Source organism: Rutidosis leptorrhynchoides, chromosome 6 (genome assembly GCF_046630445.1).
Source record: "Rutidosis leptorrhynchoides isolate AG116_Rl617_1_P2 chromosome 6, CSIRO_AGI_Rlap_v1, whole genome shotgun sequence".
Taxonomy (NCBI): domain Eukaryota; kingdom Viridiplantae; phylum Streptophyta; class Magnoliopsida; order Asterales; family Asteraceae; genus Rutidosis; species Rutidosis leptorrhynchoides.
The window spans coordinates 87,301,253-87,316,166 of record NC_092338.1 but is presented as its reverse complement, the minus strand read 5'-3'; the positions used below and the strand labels follow the sequence as shown (position 1 = coordinate 87,316,166).

Genomic DNA, 14,914 nt, shown 5'->3' with positions numbered 1-14,914 from the left:
CACTGTAGAGAGTTTTAGCATCCAAGAAGAAGTTTCAGATGACTCTGAAAATGAAGAGGATGAGGAAAATGAAGTGAATGAGGAGGAGACGGTCGTAGGAACTCAACAAACGAGAAGAATAATATCACGGTTTGGGTTCCTTAATTCGCAAGTTGATGATGAAGGTCAACTTCCATTCGATGAAGATGACAAACCAAATTTTACTTTTTGGTCTAATGAGACCCCTGAATTAGTGTTTGAAGGAATGACTTTTCAAAGTAAAGCCGAATTTATGTTCGCTATTCGGAAGTGAACATAAAGAATAGTAGAGAGATAATTATTACTGATACGAGGCCAGACTATGCCCAAATAAAATGTTTCACAAGAGGAAAAAAGTACAAGGGTCCCCAAGAAGCTTTTCCGTGTATGTGGAGCGTTACTGGTTCAAGTAAGAACAAGTACCGTATATGGCGTATTTACAAAAATTCTATACAAATTAGCTAAGACTGCAGTCCCCCAACTTCTACGGGCCTCAACATTAAAATCTTCAAAGTTGGCCACGTAGTTCAACGGGACCTCATAAGAGCTAGAATCCGGAAATAAATGCCCAACAAGCATAATTAAAATGTACAATCTAGCTCTCTGTTTATAACCTTCTTCAGTTTCGACTACCCGATACTTCAAAAATTGAACCAAAGTGCCAATTACTATTTTTCCGATAGAGACTTCTTCTTCTTCTACCTCAATACCTAGCATTAATTCACAGTATTCAACCAAACATTCCTTATCACAACACAACCACACTCCAGATACAGGTTGTCCGTTTATGGGCATACCCCATAAAACTTGAATATCTTGTGAAGTAATGGTTGCTTCACATACTGGAAAGTGAAAGATGTGTGTCTCCGAACGCCACCTTTCAACCAATACAGTAATTAGTGCATGATATAACTTATGAAAACCGGTAGAGAAAACACCGGCTAACCCCGCTTGACGAATATAATCAAATACTCTTGCATGTATTTGTTGTCCTGGGAGTGTCTTAATATGATCTCAAAGAGCTTTATCAGCTCTTCGCGCGTTCAATTGATTCCCAACATCCGCACTCGAAAATATTTTAAATGATCGATGTTGTCGTGTCGCTTGTAACCACAAAAATTCGTTGTTTGGTGGTTGCTCGTTTACTTGTATTCCCGCCATTGCTTGATAATTTTATAGTGTAAATGTATGCTTGATAATTTTATAATGTAAATGTATGCTTGATAATTTTGTAGTGTAAATGGTTACTAGTTCAACTGATGGGTTTAAGTAGGATTGATAATATTCATTGTTTTGTGTCACATGCATGCAATAAGAGTGAGTTAAACATATCAATCCTGCAAATAATAGATTGAATACTAGGCTGACGTGTGGGACCCATTAGTCATGCATGCGGTACGTCCACAAGCTAAGGGGGTTCCGGGTTTCCCACATGCGGTACCCTACTTTTTACAAGGGTTCCGTGACTTTTACCCTTCACAGACTGTCCCTAAGCAGCTTTTTTAAACCTTTTTGCAGGTGTACTCAGCATCCCGCCATTCCCACATGCGGCACCCCCTTCTTTTAACCATTCCGCAACTCCCACATGCGGGAATACATGTCTCATAAAAAAAGTATTTGACCATACGGGTACAATAAAGAGAGTTGGGATAGATATGTTTTTGGCAAAAAATTCTATTTATAGAGGGCACCCTAGAGAACCTAACGGACTCAAGTTCACAATCGGACTTGAGCCTAACCCTAAACTATGTTCTAACACTCTCACGCAGTCCGAACGGTGAAATCACGAAAGTTCGGACTGAAAGGCAACGGTAAATACAAAATAAACAAATATAAATAACTTTTTTTTTTCTTTTGTTTGATGCACCAAATAGACAGATATTCGCGGATGTGATTGCACATTGCTTGACTGCGTATTCGCTCTGATACCATATTAAACAATGAAACCCGTAGGCTATAATGTTTTATACTTTTATTCATCTAGTATTTATAGAGATTACAAGAACCCTAGTAAAACTCTAACCTCACATACGAACTCGGACCTTATTATCAAGTCTAACACTCTTGGGTGATATATATACCCGTAAATATTACAAACATTAGGAAATTATTCGTATTTCGAGGATGGCGTGGATGTTATCATTACAGAAGTTAAGTTGTGATGCTAAAGTACAACCATCCATACGTACAAGTCAATAATGCATGCAAATCAACGTGACAGCCACCCCAAAATATACCACAAAACACGCCATGCAATATTAACTACTACAAAATTCCCTTTTTCTTCTCATCTCATTTCTCTCCAATTTAATCTCATATATTCTTCATAACAAGCAACCAATCAATTAAACATGGCCCTTGCCCGAATCCGGAGTCGTTTAACATCATCACCGGCCCAACAACCTCCATCTCCTATGCCCAACTCTCGAGCGAATAATCCTCCTTTCAACAATCACGTCGATAAATTGAAAAACATTCCTGAATTTGATCTGCCTGATGACATGAATCGATCACCTATTGCAGACGTGGAATATCGGTTGATTAAATTGAAAGATAAGAAATCAATTCAACGAATGTGGGATTCTGCGGTTAAGTTTGGTGTGTTTAAGGTTAGTGGACATGGGATATCGCCTGAGGAGTTACAATTGGCGTTTAATGAAGCAGAGTATTGTTTTGGGTTATTGGCCGAACGTTGGAGTCGTGATGGTGATCGAGAGGAGTTTGCGTGGTCGAGATCTGCTATGGTTGTTGCCGAAAGACGACGAGATGTTAAAAGTTCCGAAGAATTTCAATTGTTCAGGTTCCAAAATGTTTCATTTAACTGGAAATAATTCATTTGATTCTTGTTGTTTTAATAACTAATTGTCAAATATTTTCAGACAAAAGATGGATAGTCTTGCGAATAAGCTCGAAGCTATTGCAAAAGATGTTGCTCAGATAATGGGAAGCAATGGCGGTAAACAGCCTCGAAAGAAAATAAAGGAAAATGAAACGAGGATGACATTGTTCAAGCATAGTAACTCGTCTCTTCAACCGCACACCCCACGTTCATGTCAAACCCCACGTTCGTTGGAGGGGTCTAGTAGACGTGATTCGGCCACATTTGCTTTCAGCCTTCATGTCCCTACCGAATTTGGAGAATTTCGCCTTTTGTCTGAGGAAAGATCGTTGTCATTCCGTACCGACCCCAACACTATTGTCTTCACCATAGGAGAACAAGTTGAGGTAATCATTAGTTGATCAACATTTTCGTTTGACATATTTGAATATGATAATATCATCTACGAATTGCGGAGCTAACCGCTAGGGCAAGCTAGGTAAAAAAAGGTTCATGTTTTTAATTTATACAAATGCTTTTTGTACATTTTATCAATGACAACTAGGTAAAAGGTTTTTTCCTGTTCGGGCTACTCGGGAGGGCAGATAATCCGACCCAACTTGACTCGTTTGGAATAAGTTACAATCAGAATTGACCCATCGATTCTTAAATGAGTCGAAATTGCTACCTTATACTTTGCCCTTGATAAACACCAAACATCTGACAATCATTCTGAGTTTAACAATCTTATAAGAACTAACAAATTTGATGATAATGAGTAAAGGAATGGAGCTATGGAGAGTTCAGATCAACAATGGGGGAGATAAACATAGAACCAGATGTGCAAGAAGATAAAGGAGCATATTCTATTGAACTCAAGTGCTCACCTTCAATTCTAAATGAAGCAGTTGACAAAAATGAAAGCATCTCCATTACTGAACAGATCATCTTTGTAGCCATAGTTGCCATAATTTACAAACTGTTTTCCTATTTACTTTCTTGATTTCCAAAGTAGAAAAGGTTGATACTTGTCAAACACTTTTTGCTTTGGGTCAACAGTTTTGACTAAAGCTTGTTCAACCTTAAAGGTGTCTAATTTCTTATGGTTCAAAGCAAAAAACAGGAAGACTTGCATAAATATATTTGTAATAGATTATTTTTCAAAGATCTTCATACATTTTTTGGTATTTATGATATTATGTTTTGTTTATTTGTTAGTAATTAGTTGAGTACGTAATACTAACAAAAAGTCATTGAGAAATTGCTGCATCTAAAGTTTCTGCATTGATCAATCATGGCATGAATTTGATGAACAGTAGATTTCAATGTATGTATTTTGACCCAACCTGTAAATCCGTGTCAGTTCATGTTATGTCAGCCCTAATTACACGTATTTATTGGTAATATTTTATTTTTTCTATTGATCAGAAATTGAATTTGAACACAAAACAGACATGCCAGGCATTTCTTATCAGAAAACAAAATTGGCAGTGTCTATCGTATATAGACTCTATACTATGTATGATATTCATAAGACAAAAACCTTTAAAATACTAGTCATGAAAACATCTTATACTCGTAATAGAAGACTTATCTCTGCAACGCGCCAAGGGGCTGCTCTTTAGCTTCGTAACTGTTATCTGTTTGAAAGTAAACACAGTTATATAATCTGGCAATGACATAATTATTTACACCATGTCATTAGATTAATGCGGTTGTATCTACATATGCATACCTCAAAAAAGATATCAACCAAATCTTTCAAGTAAGTTTCCTCCTCACCAGTCCTTTAAAAAAGTCAAAACTGTACAAAATTCATATATTTGATATTAAGTAGAGCGAGTATCACAATGAGCTAAATTATACTTAAATCTTAAGTAGCATGTGTAGATTATAGTACCTATTTCCATCAGGATGAAGCTCACACATCTCACCATTATCTGTAATGCCCAGTAAATATCCGGAAGATGTTAACCCCTGCAATTAAAAATTGATTTGTTACGACATCTTGACATCATCTTCAGACTACGTATGTGTGCAGGCAGAGAAAAACGAGTCAACGAGCACACTTTATCCACTTATGTATTGGGTTGACTTGGGTTATGTTCCATCTTAAACAGGTCAAATAAAAAAGTAGGCTAAAGGGGGAACGGGTTGAGGTCCCTGAAAGTCTAGTTTCAATGAATAAATAAATATCTTCTGTAAACATAATCATCGCATGAACTCTTAACAAAAAGATAACTTAAAAAGGTAAAAACAAAAAAGTGTTAATTTTTATCTGTCTTGACTCCTGCTTTAATTGACTAGTTTGACCCGAATCAAGATAAGTACATAATCCGACCTGAACAGTTGAAAGCATGCGACTATGTTTTCTTGTTTATCCAATTAGATTGATACCATGGAATAGTATTGGCTCACCTGAACAGTAACTACATTTTCTATCAGCAGATTTTGATCCTCGTTTTTTTCTTGAACGATGACCCTCTGCCCACTGCACAGATTAAGAGCAACGATGAAAATAAATCCAGGTCACAGCTTACCATTTCCTATAAATGGAAACTCCCACATAGATAGATTGGAACACTAAAAAATAAATAAAAAAAAAAAAGTAAAATAAAATAAAACTGGATTAATGTATAAATGTCTAATCCTGCTAAAGTGCAAGAAACAACAATTGCAATAATGTCTGAAATAGTACCTATGGAGCCACGTCTTGTAATATAGCTCCTCGAGGGCTTGGAACCCTGCATTGTAAGTAGCAGACACCATTAGTTTCACTATATGCTAAATCGGAAATTGGATTTTTCCTTGAAAATTTGTGTGAAATAATTCCCAGTTGCTACTAATAAAACTTATCACCAACCTTTGTTTCTAAAAATATTAAAAAGATTCTCAAACTTATTAAAGAAAGCTGATGTTATGTCTTCTCTCTGTAATTGGAAGCCAAAAGTCAACTTCCGCAACGCCTCATTCAAAGATGTTGTTGGCTTATCATTGTCTACATTCAAACCTACTCCTGAATTTGCAAAAACAGAGGAGATCACAGTAATTCAACCATATGCAATCTACCTATGCAATAGTACAATTTATCAAGAACTATATGCAGCTTCATAATGACAAAATCACAACAGCTGCAGCTCATATTATACTGTTGAAAATTACACGAAGAAGCATGACTAATTTATAGCCCAGACGTTAATTGCCAAGTGAATGCACGCTATATCAGTTTGATTGAGGAACTTACCAACACTAATATTAAACTTCTTATCTCTATATGTCGATGTACACAAAATTCCTCCCACTTTAAGGCCATCTAAATAAAGATCATTTGGCCACTTTATTCTAACATCCAGAAACGGTATCCCCTGAAATAAATAATACAATACAAACGTCAACATTAGAAATCAGCAGCAAGAATTAATGATCAAACACCAATATTTGATTAGCTTCCTTAAAATAAGTCACTAGTGATAGTACGAAATCATGAATAAAAATAAAGATGACATTTTGAAGATTAAAATTTAAACATATGTTATATCTATATGCAACAGAAATAAAACATATAAGCTTACATTTTTTAGAGCTAGATCCTTAAGTGCTTCTGTCACTGCAAGACACACAACGTACTGTACAAGAGGCACCACACGACCATCTTCCATTTGTATCGTAAACGAAAAGAGAAGGCAACCTTTAGGAGACTCCCATACATTCTGTGAACGTCCTATATCATTATTCTCATTCTATAAGTCTATAGTTATTACATATACATCGCTACATGACTCACATATAATCTAATCTTATGATAATTACATACATAAGTCAACATAAATTATTACAAACGATACCTCGTCCTTTAAACTGGATGTCCGCAATGCACACAGAACCTACAGGAATCTCACAAAAGTTGCTGCATAAAACATAAAACTTTCCATGATTAAACGATTATTCATAAACATGAATCTTTAAAAGTCTCTTCAACTTACAGAGAGACTACGTCCTGTGTCGAAGGCAGCCTTGGAGACCAAAGAAGAACTCTTCCAAAGCATTTAGTCGAAAGAGAAGCCATGTAAGCGTCGATATTAAATTCATCTGTATCTGATTGCCTTTCTGATTGCAATAATGTTAACAGTTTTATATCGTCTGCAAGTTTAATCGATGAATTTTCCTTCAAAGACTTAACTGCTTCTTTCTCACTTGCTGATTTGCCACTAAGTACTAACACACATGGTCCTTGGGGCTCCATTCTTACTGAAAAATTCACTTCGTATAATTAGCTTATACATAAACATCAAATCTACATGTAACTAGAAGCATACATGATACATAATCAGCTTAATTTAAAAAGTTGTGTTGTAGAAGGCATAGAATTATTTTATTTAATTTACTATGGAAGCAATATAGACCTAAAACTACAATAATGCTACTGGTAACAACTTATTTTCTATTAAAAAAACAACTAATTTAGTTTGAATCTAACAACATCATTTAATTTGAATTAAGCAAACTCAAAATCGTTGATAGAAACAACTAAGTTTACCCTAATATAACAATTCGACACGAGCATGAATTGCTAGTGCAAACCAAAATTCGCTATTTATCTGTATTCTAAAAAACTAATTAGCAGGTGATCATTGTGAATTGAAGTCGAAGATCAATTTATTAACCACAAAAACAATAATAGCTGTTACCTGATGTAGTAATGGTTGTGTGAAACACTGGATTGAAAGAGGAAGTTCGTATAAAATTAAACACAATTGATTAATTTACAACTTAGTAGTTCATAATTTTTAGGGTTTTGGGATCAGGTGTCCGCTGTTGATCTGTTAATTTGCTTTAAGTTCGATACAACCCATGCTGAACAAAATGAAAATGCTATAAACGAAACAGGGGTTTTAAATAAGGGAAAATGACTATGACTATATACATTGTTTTACACCTTTTTTTTCTTAGAGTTCCCGATAGTTTCCTCTTAGTCTCATACGTGATATCAACTTCATATCAGCACTTTTTTCTCAGGACTAAATCCAGAACTAAACACTCCCAACAATTACACATTTCTTTCATATTTTTTAACTACTTTTTATCTTTTTCTAAACAATTAAATAATTATAATTATTTATAATTATAATTATAAATAATTATTATTAATATTATTATAATTAATATTAATATTATTAATTATAAAACTACATCTAATTTAAAACTTTAAAAATCATTATTTTCATTGATTATTAAAAATTAAAATTAAAATATAAATTAAAATAAAACTAAAACTAGTCTGGACCCACAATTAAATAAAAAAATTAAAAATATCACTAATCTTCATCTTCTTCCTCATACATCAACAACATCTCTCCATCTTCATCTTCTCTATCTTTTATTCTTCCTCAAACGTTCACAAATTCTTACATTTTATTTTATTTTACATGGAGTCAGAACAAATTTGAGCTAAACGTGTGTGAGCCAAACGTATTTTGTTCTCGGGTACGTAATGTTAAATACTCGATAACGTTCCAAAAAGGAGTCACGCAAATGTTACACAACTTTTGTTCAGATGAATGGTGTATTTTATCATAAAAAGTTAAAAAAAGATGTATCTAGGTCATTTCCCTTTAAAATAAAGTGACCTAGCTAAAAAAAAATTTCCCTTCCTAAAAGTGTTGCTCCTATATGATTTGAGAACATAAGTTATACTTGATCTAAAGCGCGGAATTCACTTAAACAAGTTGTTAATCGAATAAACTTGACTTCTTGAATTGTATGAATCAAACCTACTCAAAGATGAATAATGTAGAACGACTCACATAGTTGTTATTCGTATTGGGATTGATTAGAATTGGAAAACCTAGAGAAAACGACAGCTAGAGTTAATAAAAATATGTATAACCTATGAATCATGATTACAAACGGTGTCCGCTGCAAGGACGTTGTGACGTTTGGTGACTAGCCCGCACCGACCCCGTCTCGGCGTCCAATAAGTCGATCAACAGTCGAAAGTCAGGTTAAAGGCAGGAAAGGTCGGGGCAACGAGGTCAAAAATCGAAAATTCGGATAAAGTCGATTAAATCAATCAAAATTGACATAGTTTAGTGTTACCTTTATATATTATATTAGTCGTAATAATTATTATAATCACAAATTGGGCAACGAAAGTGTACACATACACATACACATACACACACACATATATATACATATATATATATATATATATATATATATATATATATATATATATATATATATATATATATATATATATATATATGTATATATATATATATGTATATATATATATATATATATATAAGTCAACGTCCGTCTCGACCGCGTCTCGCACATTTTTTAACCTTGCTTTAGATGTAACTTAAATCCCTTATTTATATATTGTCAGCTCCCTACTTCCGTACGAAGGTCTCACACCTACGTGTGAAGGATAGTTCAGTTATACTATTCTACCGACTTAACTTTATCGTACGACAGATCTTTTCATTCGTGTGAAAGTCTCAGACTTTCGTCCAAATGTCCAATCAGTTTAACTTTGAATTTAACTTTAAAAATCTCGTTATCTAAACAATCAGCGATTATGTCAACATGTATCGAACACATTGACTCAAGTAACATAAACAAACAAACAAACATCCAAAAGTTCTTTGTCCATTTACATAATTATTTGGAACCAAATGACCAAAATAAACATCATAGACACGATTTTGAACTAGGGACTTACAAAATATGCACTAACAAACTCTGCCACATCGAATCAAGTATTCTGATTTTCTCACAATCTCTATCTTCGTCCTTTCCCAATACTATGACCACTTTCTCAAATCGGTCAACATAGTGCCACCACTTATACCTCCGGCGAAAATTTTGTGGCATTATTCTAATAAGAACATTCTTCATAGTGCACATGTTTATACTTGACAATCTTCATAGTTTTCGAGTAATTGGACTTCTTCTACTTATGGTAATATTGACAATCTTCATAGTTTTTGAGTAATTGGACTTCTTATACTTATGGTAATAAGTCTCTAAAAATGTGGTTCAAAGATATCTCACTTGTTCCTGAACTCATGACGCGGTTTGTGACGACCCGACAAAATTGTCATTGACGGCGCCGTCAACTTAGGTCCCGTTACGTGGTCGTAAGTCTTTAAAACAATGTTTGACCAAAAATATGTCGCATTCATTTCAAATATAAAAGGTGCTTCAAGGTTTACATAGTAGTTTAACAACTAGCTACGTTACAACGTTTTAAAGTATAAATGAAACCTATGCGACACAATTTAAAGTAAAATCAAAAGACGCTCCATGTATGCATGTATACTCGACATCCAAGCAAGTATCAAAAATAGAGTGCGAAAGCATGTATCACTTAGCATTCAAGGACCTGAGAAAACATATAGAAACTGTCAACAAAAAACGTTGGTGAAATCATAGGTTTAGTAAGTATATTGTATTGAACCACAAGATTTAATATAAAGTTGATTATCCAAATCGTTTGCATTCCAAAGTTGTTGTACGTTCGCGAGCACCCAATTATCAAGACTTAACTATTTTACGAACCCCGTTATCATAGTGTTAGAACCTACACTATACCCGAAAATATATTTCATCCGCTAACGGTAGCGAACCGTCCGAATGAGGGCGTGTCAAGCTCGTATGGATCCACACAACATAAGTTCACGTTTACACCCTACAAGTGTAACTAATGATAATTGAATTGAGGCTTTTTGTTCTAACTCGCATGTGGAATGTTTGTTTCCGTACTTGTGTTCAAAGTATAAAAGTATGATATGTATATGTTTCTCATCCCATAATTTAAAGAGTAAAAGTTGTTGAAAAGGTGGGACTATGATCTCACCTCGAGTGCACGAGTATAAAGGTACTTCACTAAGTAAACGTGTGCAAGGACGAATGCTATTCTTGACCTAAACAATAGGTCGTATCAATATCGGTAAGTATGAAGTCAGTCAAAGTTGTTCAATTAGTCCTATGGCTAGTTACGACTCGATTATATAGCATGTGAATCAAGTTGTCAAGTTTCATGCAAGAATCAAGCATAAGAGAAAGGTTATAACGATTAGATAAAGTATTGGTTAAGTTTGAATAAAAGTCAACTTTGATCAAGTCAAAGTCAACGAAAAAGTCAACACATTCGGGTCGGGTCTCGGACAATTTTTCTGAGCTAATTAATCATATATGAGCATGTTAGAACAAGTTACATGTTAATCGGAGGTGTGTAGCATAGTTAGAATTAAACGTGAAAACGCGCAACTGAACTGCCATTTTTCCAGACAAACGTCGCGCTGCTCCATAGGTGGGCCGCCCCGCGGCCATACACGGGAGCTGATCCCTAGGCTATTTCAAGTGTTCAAGTCTCGAACCAAACTTCATTTTAACACAACTAATGAACCGTAAACACTTAAAACGCATGCCATACATCGTTGGAAAGGTATTTTAACGAGGAATACAACTAAACACATTTCATCAATCAAATTTATCATTTACAATAACCGAATTCTCGTCGAATGATCATTTAATGCTACCATTTAATGTTTCAAGCTCATAAATGCAATTAATGATTCGGAAACTTAACACACGCATATAATATGTCGTTTCGTAGGTAATTATGCATACAATACTACTAAACACTTACAAACAACATTGCGAAGCATTTAATGCACCCAAATTTACATTTAAGGCTACCAAACCCTGACCAAAAATCATAAACTCGTCAATCATCTTATTGGAGTCTTTCTAATTCAACCTACATACCAAATTGAAGCTAGTGATGCTAGTAACACATTTAATACATGCACTTTAACATCTAACAACATTTAATCAACCAAAATCCAAGATTAAACTAGGCATTTTTCATGTTCAAGCTAGTTACACCAAAATAACAAGATCGAGCATACAATTCGCATATTCATGTTAGACTCGAGCCATAGACACTAACTAACACACTTTTAAGTCAAAAACATCATGAACAAGGAATCTAGAGTTTTTAAAAAGTTACCCAAAAGAGATGAAGTTGGTATGGAATTGAAGAGGAAGATGCAAGGATTCCAAATATGTAATTTGTTTTGAAGAACGCTTGCTAGATCGAATTTAGATGATGATTCTTTGTTGTGAGGGTTTGAGAGTAAAAGATGGAAGTATCAAATGTGGGAGGTGAAGAATGAGTGGAGGAGGAGGGATTGAATAGTTGACCTAGTCAACTAGTTTGATCCCTTGGCAAGTTTAGTCCCTCGAGTTTAAAAGCGGGTGCGTGAATTAACCAAACGAATTATTTTTAAAACGCATTTTAACGGGAGATGTTATAACTAAATAACAGACTTTAAATTAATAAACGGAAAGTAAACGGAAAAAGATGGGTTGTTACACGGTTTATTCTCATACCATCCATACATTTCTCCTTCTTCACAATATAACATCCTTAGCCTAGAAACTTGCATCATCTCATAGTATGTATCTCGAAATCTCTTGGATGCTCGAAGTATTCGACTCCTCGTTCTTTCTTTTTCGCATAAATATTGAACTCTTTTTGATGTATGCCCAATTGATGATTTTGCCTTGTGAAGGCCTCGAATGCTTAATCTCATATTACTTCTTGAACTTCAGTTTAATGAGTGACTTCTCGAGATGCTTCTTGATTCCCACATACGCCAACCACGCATGTCTCAAATCATTAAACTCTTTAGCGGTAGCTATTGAACTTTCTTCTTTCTCATCTCGAGGGCTATATTTCTCATCACATTTTTTCTTTAATTCTTCTTTTGGTTGACGAAAATCATCAGCAGTTTCAGGAAGATCTTCATTATTAGACTGATACGTCGGATATTCTTTTGGTGTGATATCTTCAATCTCAACTTCGTCAAATTCTTCGTCGGATACGAGCTCTGGAGGAGGCACAGTGGATGTCGATGCTTGGTCTTCGATAGTTTTGACATTTCTTCTCCCTTGACCCATTAGCTCAGCCAATTACTCTTCATTGAGATCGTGGATAATCTCTCCCTCCTCTGTATCATGTACGTCTAATGCTTAGTCTCATCCTGCATGTCTAAATTTTTTTAAAACAGTTATCTATAGAGCTGTAAATGAGCCGAGCTACTCGTGACCTACTCGAGCTCGGCTCATTAAAAACTCGATTCGAGCCGAGCCTAAATGAGCTCGAGCTCGAGTTCGAGCCCAAGGTAAGGATCGTTTAATAAACGAGCCCGAGCTCGAGCTTTAGTTTAACAACCCGTTCATATCGATTATAAACAATTCATATCAATTGGTTTCATTACGAGGTATTTGACCTCTATAAGATACATTTTACAAACGTTGCATTCATTTTTAAAAGACAAACTTTCATTTCATCGAAAGTTGACAGGTATGCATACCATTTCTTGATATATCCAAACTATAAATGACTTAATAATAATCTTGATGAATCCAACGACTCGAATGTAATGTCTTTTGAAATATGCCATGAATGACTCCAAGTAATATCTTTAATATGAGCAAATGCACAGCGGAAGATTTCTTTAATACCTGAGAATAAACATGCTTTCAAGTGTCAACCAAAAGGTTGGTGAGTTCATTAGTTTATCATAATCAATCATTTTCAATAATATAATAGACCACAAGATACTCATATTTCGAAAACAATCTGTGCAGGTATGCTCACTGCTGTAAAAATCATTCATATGAAGAACACCGGATGGGAATAAAACAATCTCACCAATCGGTAGCTAATGCAATCGTGCAATGCAAAAATTTCTCACCGACGGTAGTTAATACAACCAAGATGAAAAACAATCTCACCAATCGGTAGCTAATGTAATCGTGCAATGCAAAAATTTCTCACCGATGGTAGCTAATGCAATCTTAAATCGAACCATTTATCAAGATGCAAAACAATCTCACCAAACGGTAGCTAATGCATCGTGCAATACAAAAATTTCTCACTGATGGTAGCTAATGCAATCTTTATAGGAATCAAACCATTTCGGTAGCTAATGCATCGTGCAATGCAAAGATTTCTCACTGATGGTCGATAATACAATCTTTATAGAAATCGAACCATTTCGGTAGCTAATGCATCGTGCAATGCAAAAATTTTCACCGATGGTCGATAATGCAATCTTTATAGAAGTCGAACCACTGAATTCAAATAATTCTATCATAGAATGTAGTTTTTAGTACTTGTGTCTATTTCTTCAAACATTTATAAAAGCAGTTCATGTATTCTTAGTTCAAAAAATATATATCTCAAAAGCATTTAATAAAATAGTTATAAAAACAGCCCATGTATTCTCAGTCCCAAAAATGTAAAGAGTTAAAGGAGATCAAATGAAACTCACAATACGATATTTTGTAGTAAAAATATGCATATGACGAAACTGAACAATGCAGAGTTGGCCTCGGATTCACGAACCTATAACAATTGTATATCTATTAACACATATAATCGTAATCAAGCAAGTTTATATATATTATTATTAATAATATGCTTGTTATATTATATGTTATTTAGTTAAATTTAATATATTTAATTTATATATTTTATATAACTAATATTTATTTTTCTGTATAACAGGTTATTAATAAAAATTTATACTACAGTTTTTATATGATAAAATATATTTATATATCATTGATATCTTTTATAACTTAATTAGTATCATTATTAAAAAAATATAGTGATATGTATTACTAATATTATGCTAGTGAAATTTTATATACGGATATCTATTTGTAATAATATTGATAATGTCAGTGATAATAATAATAATGATATTTCATTTATAATTTTCTTGAAAATAGTATATCTATTTTTAAAATCTTTATTTTCATAATCATACTAATTTTAATAATAATGATATTGATAATATTAATAATAATACCAGTATCAGTTTTCATTTTAACAAAGTGATAATGGTTATAATGATACTAGTTTTTAACAATAACAATATTAATAATGATAATCATGCTAATAATAATAATAATGATAACATTAATAATAATTCTTATGATAATAATAATTATAAGTATGGTAATAATACTAATATTAATGATAATAAT

General features: G+C 33.9%; 3 protein-coding genes across 5 annotated transcripts; 1 reads left to right on the top strand and 2 right to left on the bottom strand.

Annotated features, from left to right (window-relative positions):
• Positions 1–423: 423 nt before the first annotated feature.
• On the bottom strand, positions 424–1,179 carry LOC139853849 (protein MAIN-LIKE 2-like). Its single transcript, XM_071843192.1, has 2 exons — positions 1,130–1,179; positions 424–895 (listed from the first exon to the last, which is right to left on the bottom strand). The coding sequence occupies exons 1-2, from the start codon at positions 1,177–1,179 to the stop codon at positions 424–426; spliced, it is 522 nt and encodes a 173-aa protein (XP_071699293.1).
• A 1,190-nt stretch (positions 1,180–2,369) lies between these two features.
• Positions 2,370–3,839, top strand: LOC139853848 (gibberellin 2-beta-dioxygenase 8-like). Its single transcript, XM_071843191.1, has 3 exons — positions 2,370–2,818; positions 2,898–3,243; positions 3,621–3,839. Exons 1-3 carry the CDS (start codon positions 2,370–2,372, stop codon positions 3,837–3,839), a joined length of 1,014 nt encoding a protein of 337 aa, XP_071699292.1.
• Positions 3,840–4,243: 404 nt separating this feature from the next.
• On the bottom strand, positions 4,244–7,694 carry LOC139852283 (biotin--protein ligase 1, chloroplastic-like). Of its 3 annotated transcripts, XM_071841544.1 has the most exons (11): positions 7,525–7,694; positions 6,820–7,084; positions 6,682–6,743; positions 6,409–6,557; positions 6,081–6,201; positions 5,700–5,852; positions 5,535–5,580; positions 5,255–5,327; positions 4,737–4,813; positions 4,572–4,640; positions 4,245–4,476 (listed from the first exon to the last, which is right to left on the bottom strand). In XM_071841544.1, the coding sequence occupies exons 2-10, from the start codon at positions 7,077–7,079 to the stop codon at positions 4,598–4,600; spliced, it is 984 nt and encodes a 327-aa protein (XP_071697645.1). In that variant the 5' UTR covers positions 7,080–7,084; positions 7,525–7,694; the 3' UTR covers positions 4,245–4,476; positions 4,572–4,597. The 3 variants fall into 3 exon arrangements, with proteins under 3 accessions (XP_071697646.1, XP_071697645.1, XP_071697647.1); XM_071841545.1 differs by lacking the exon at positions 4,572–4,640 and having other exon boundaries at positions 4,244–4,476; XM_071841546.1 differs by lacking the exons at positions 4,245–4,476; positions 4,572–4,640; positions 4,737–4,813 and having other exon boundaries at positions 5,309–5,419.
• Between the last annotated feature and the right edge of the window lie 7,220 nt (positions 7,695–14,914).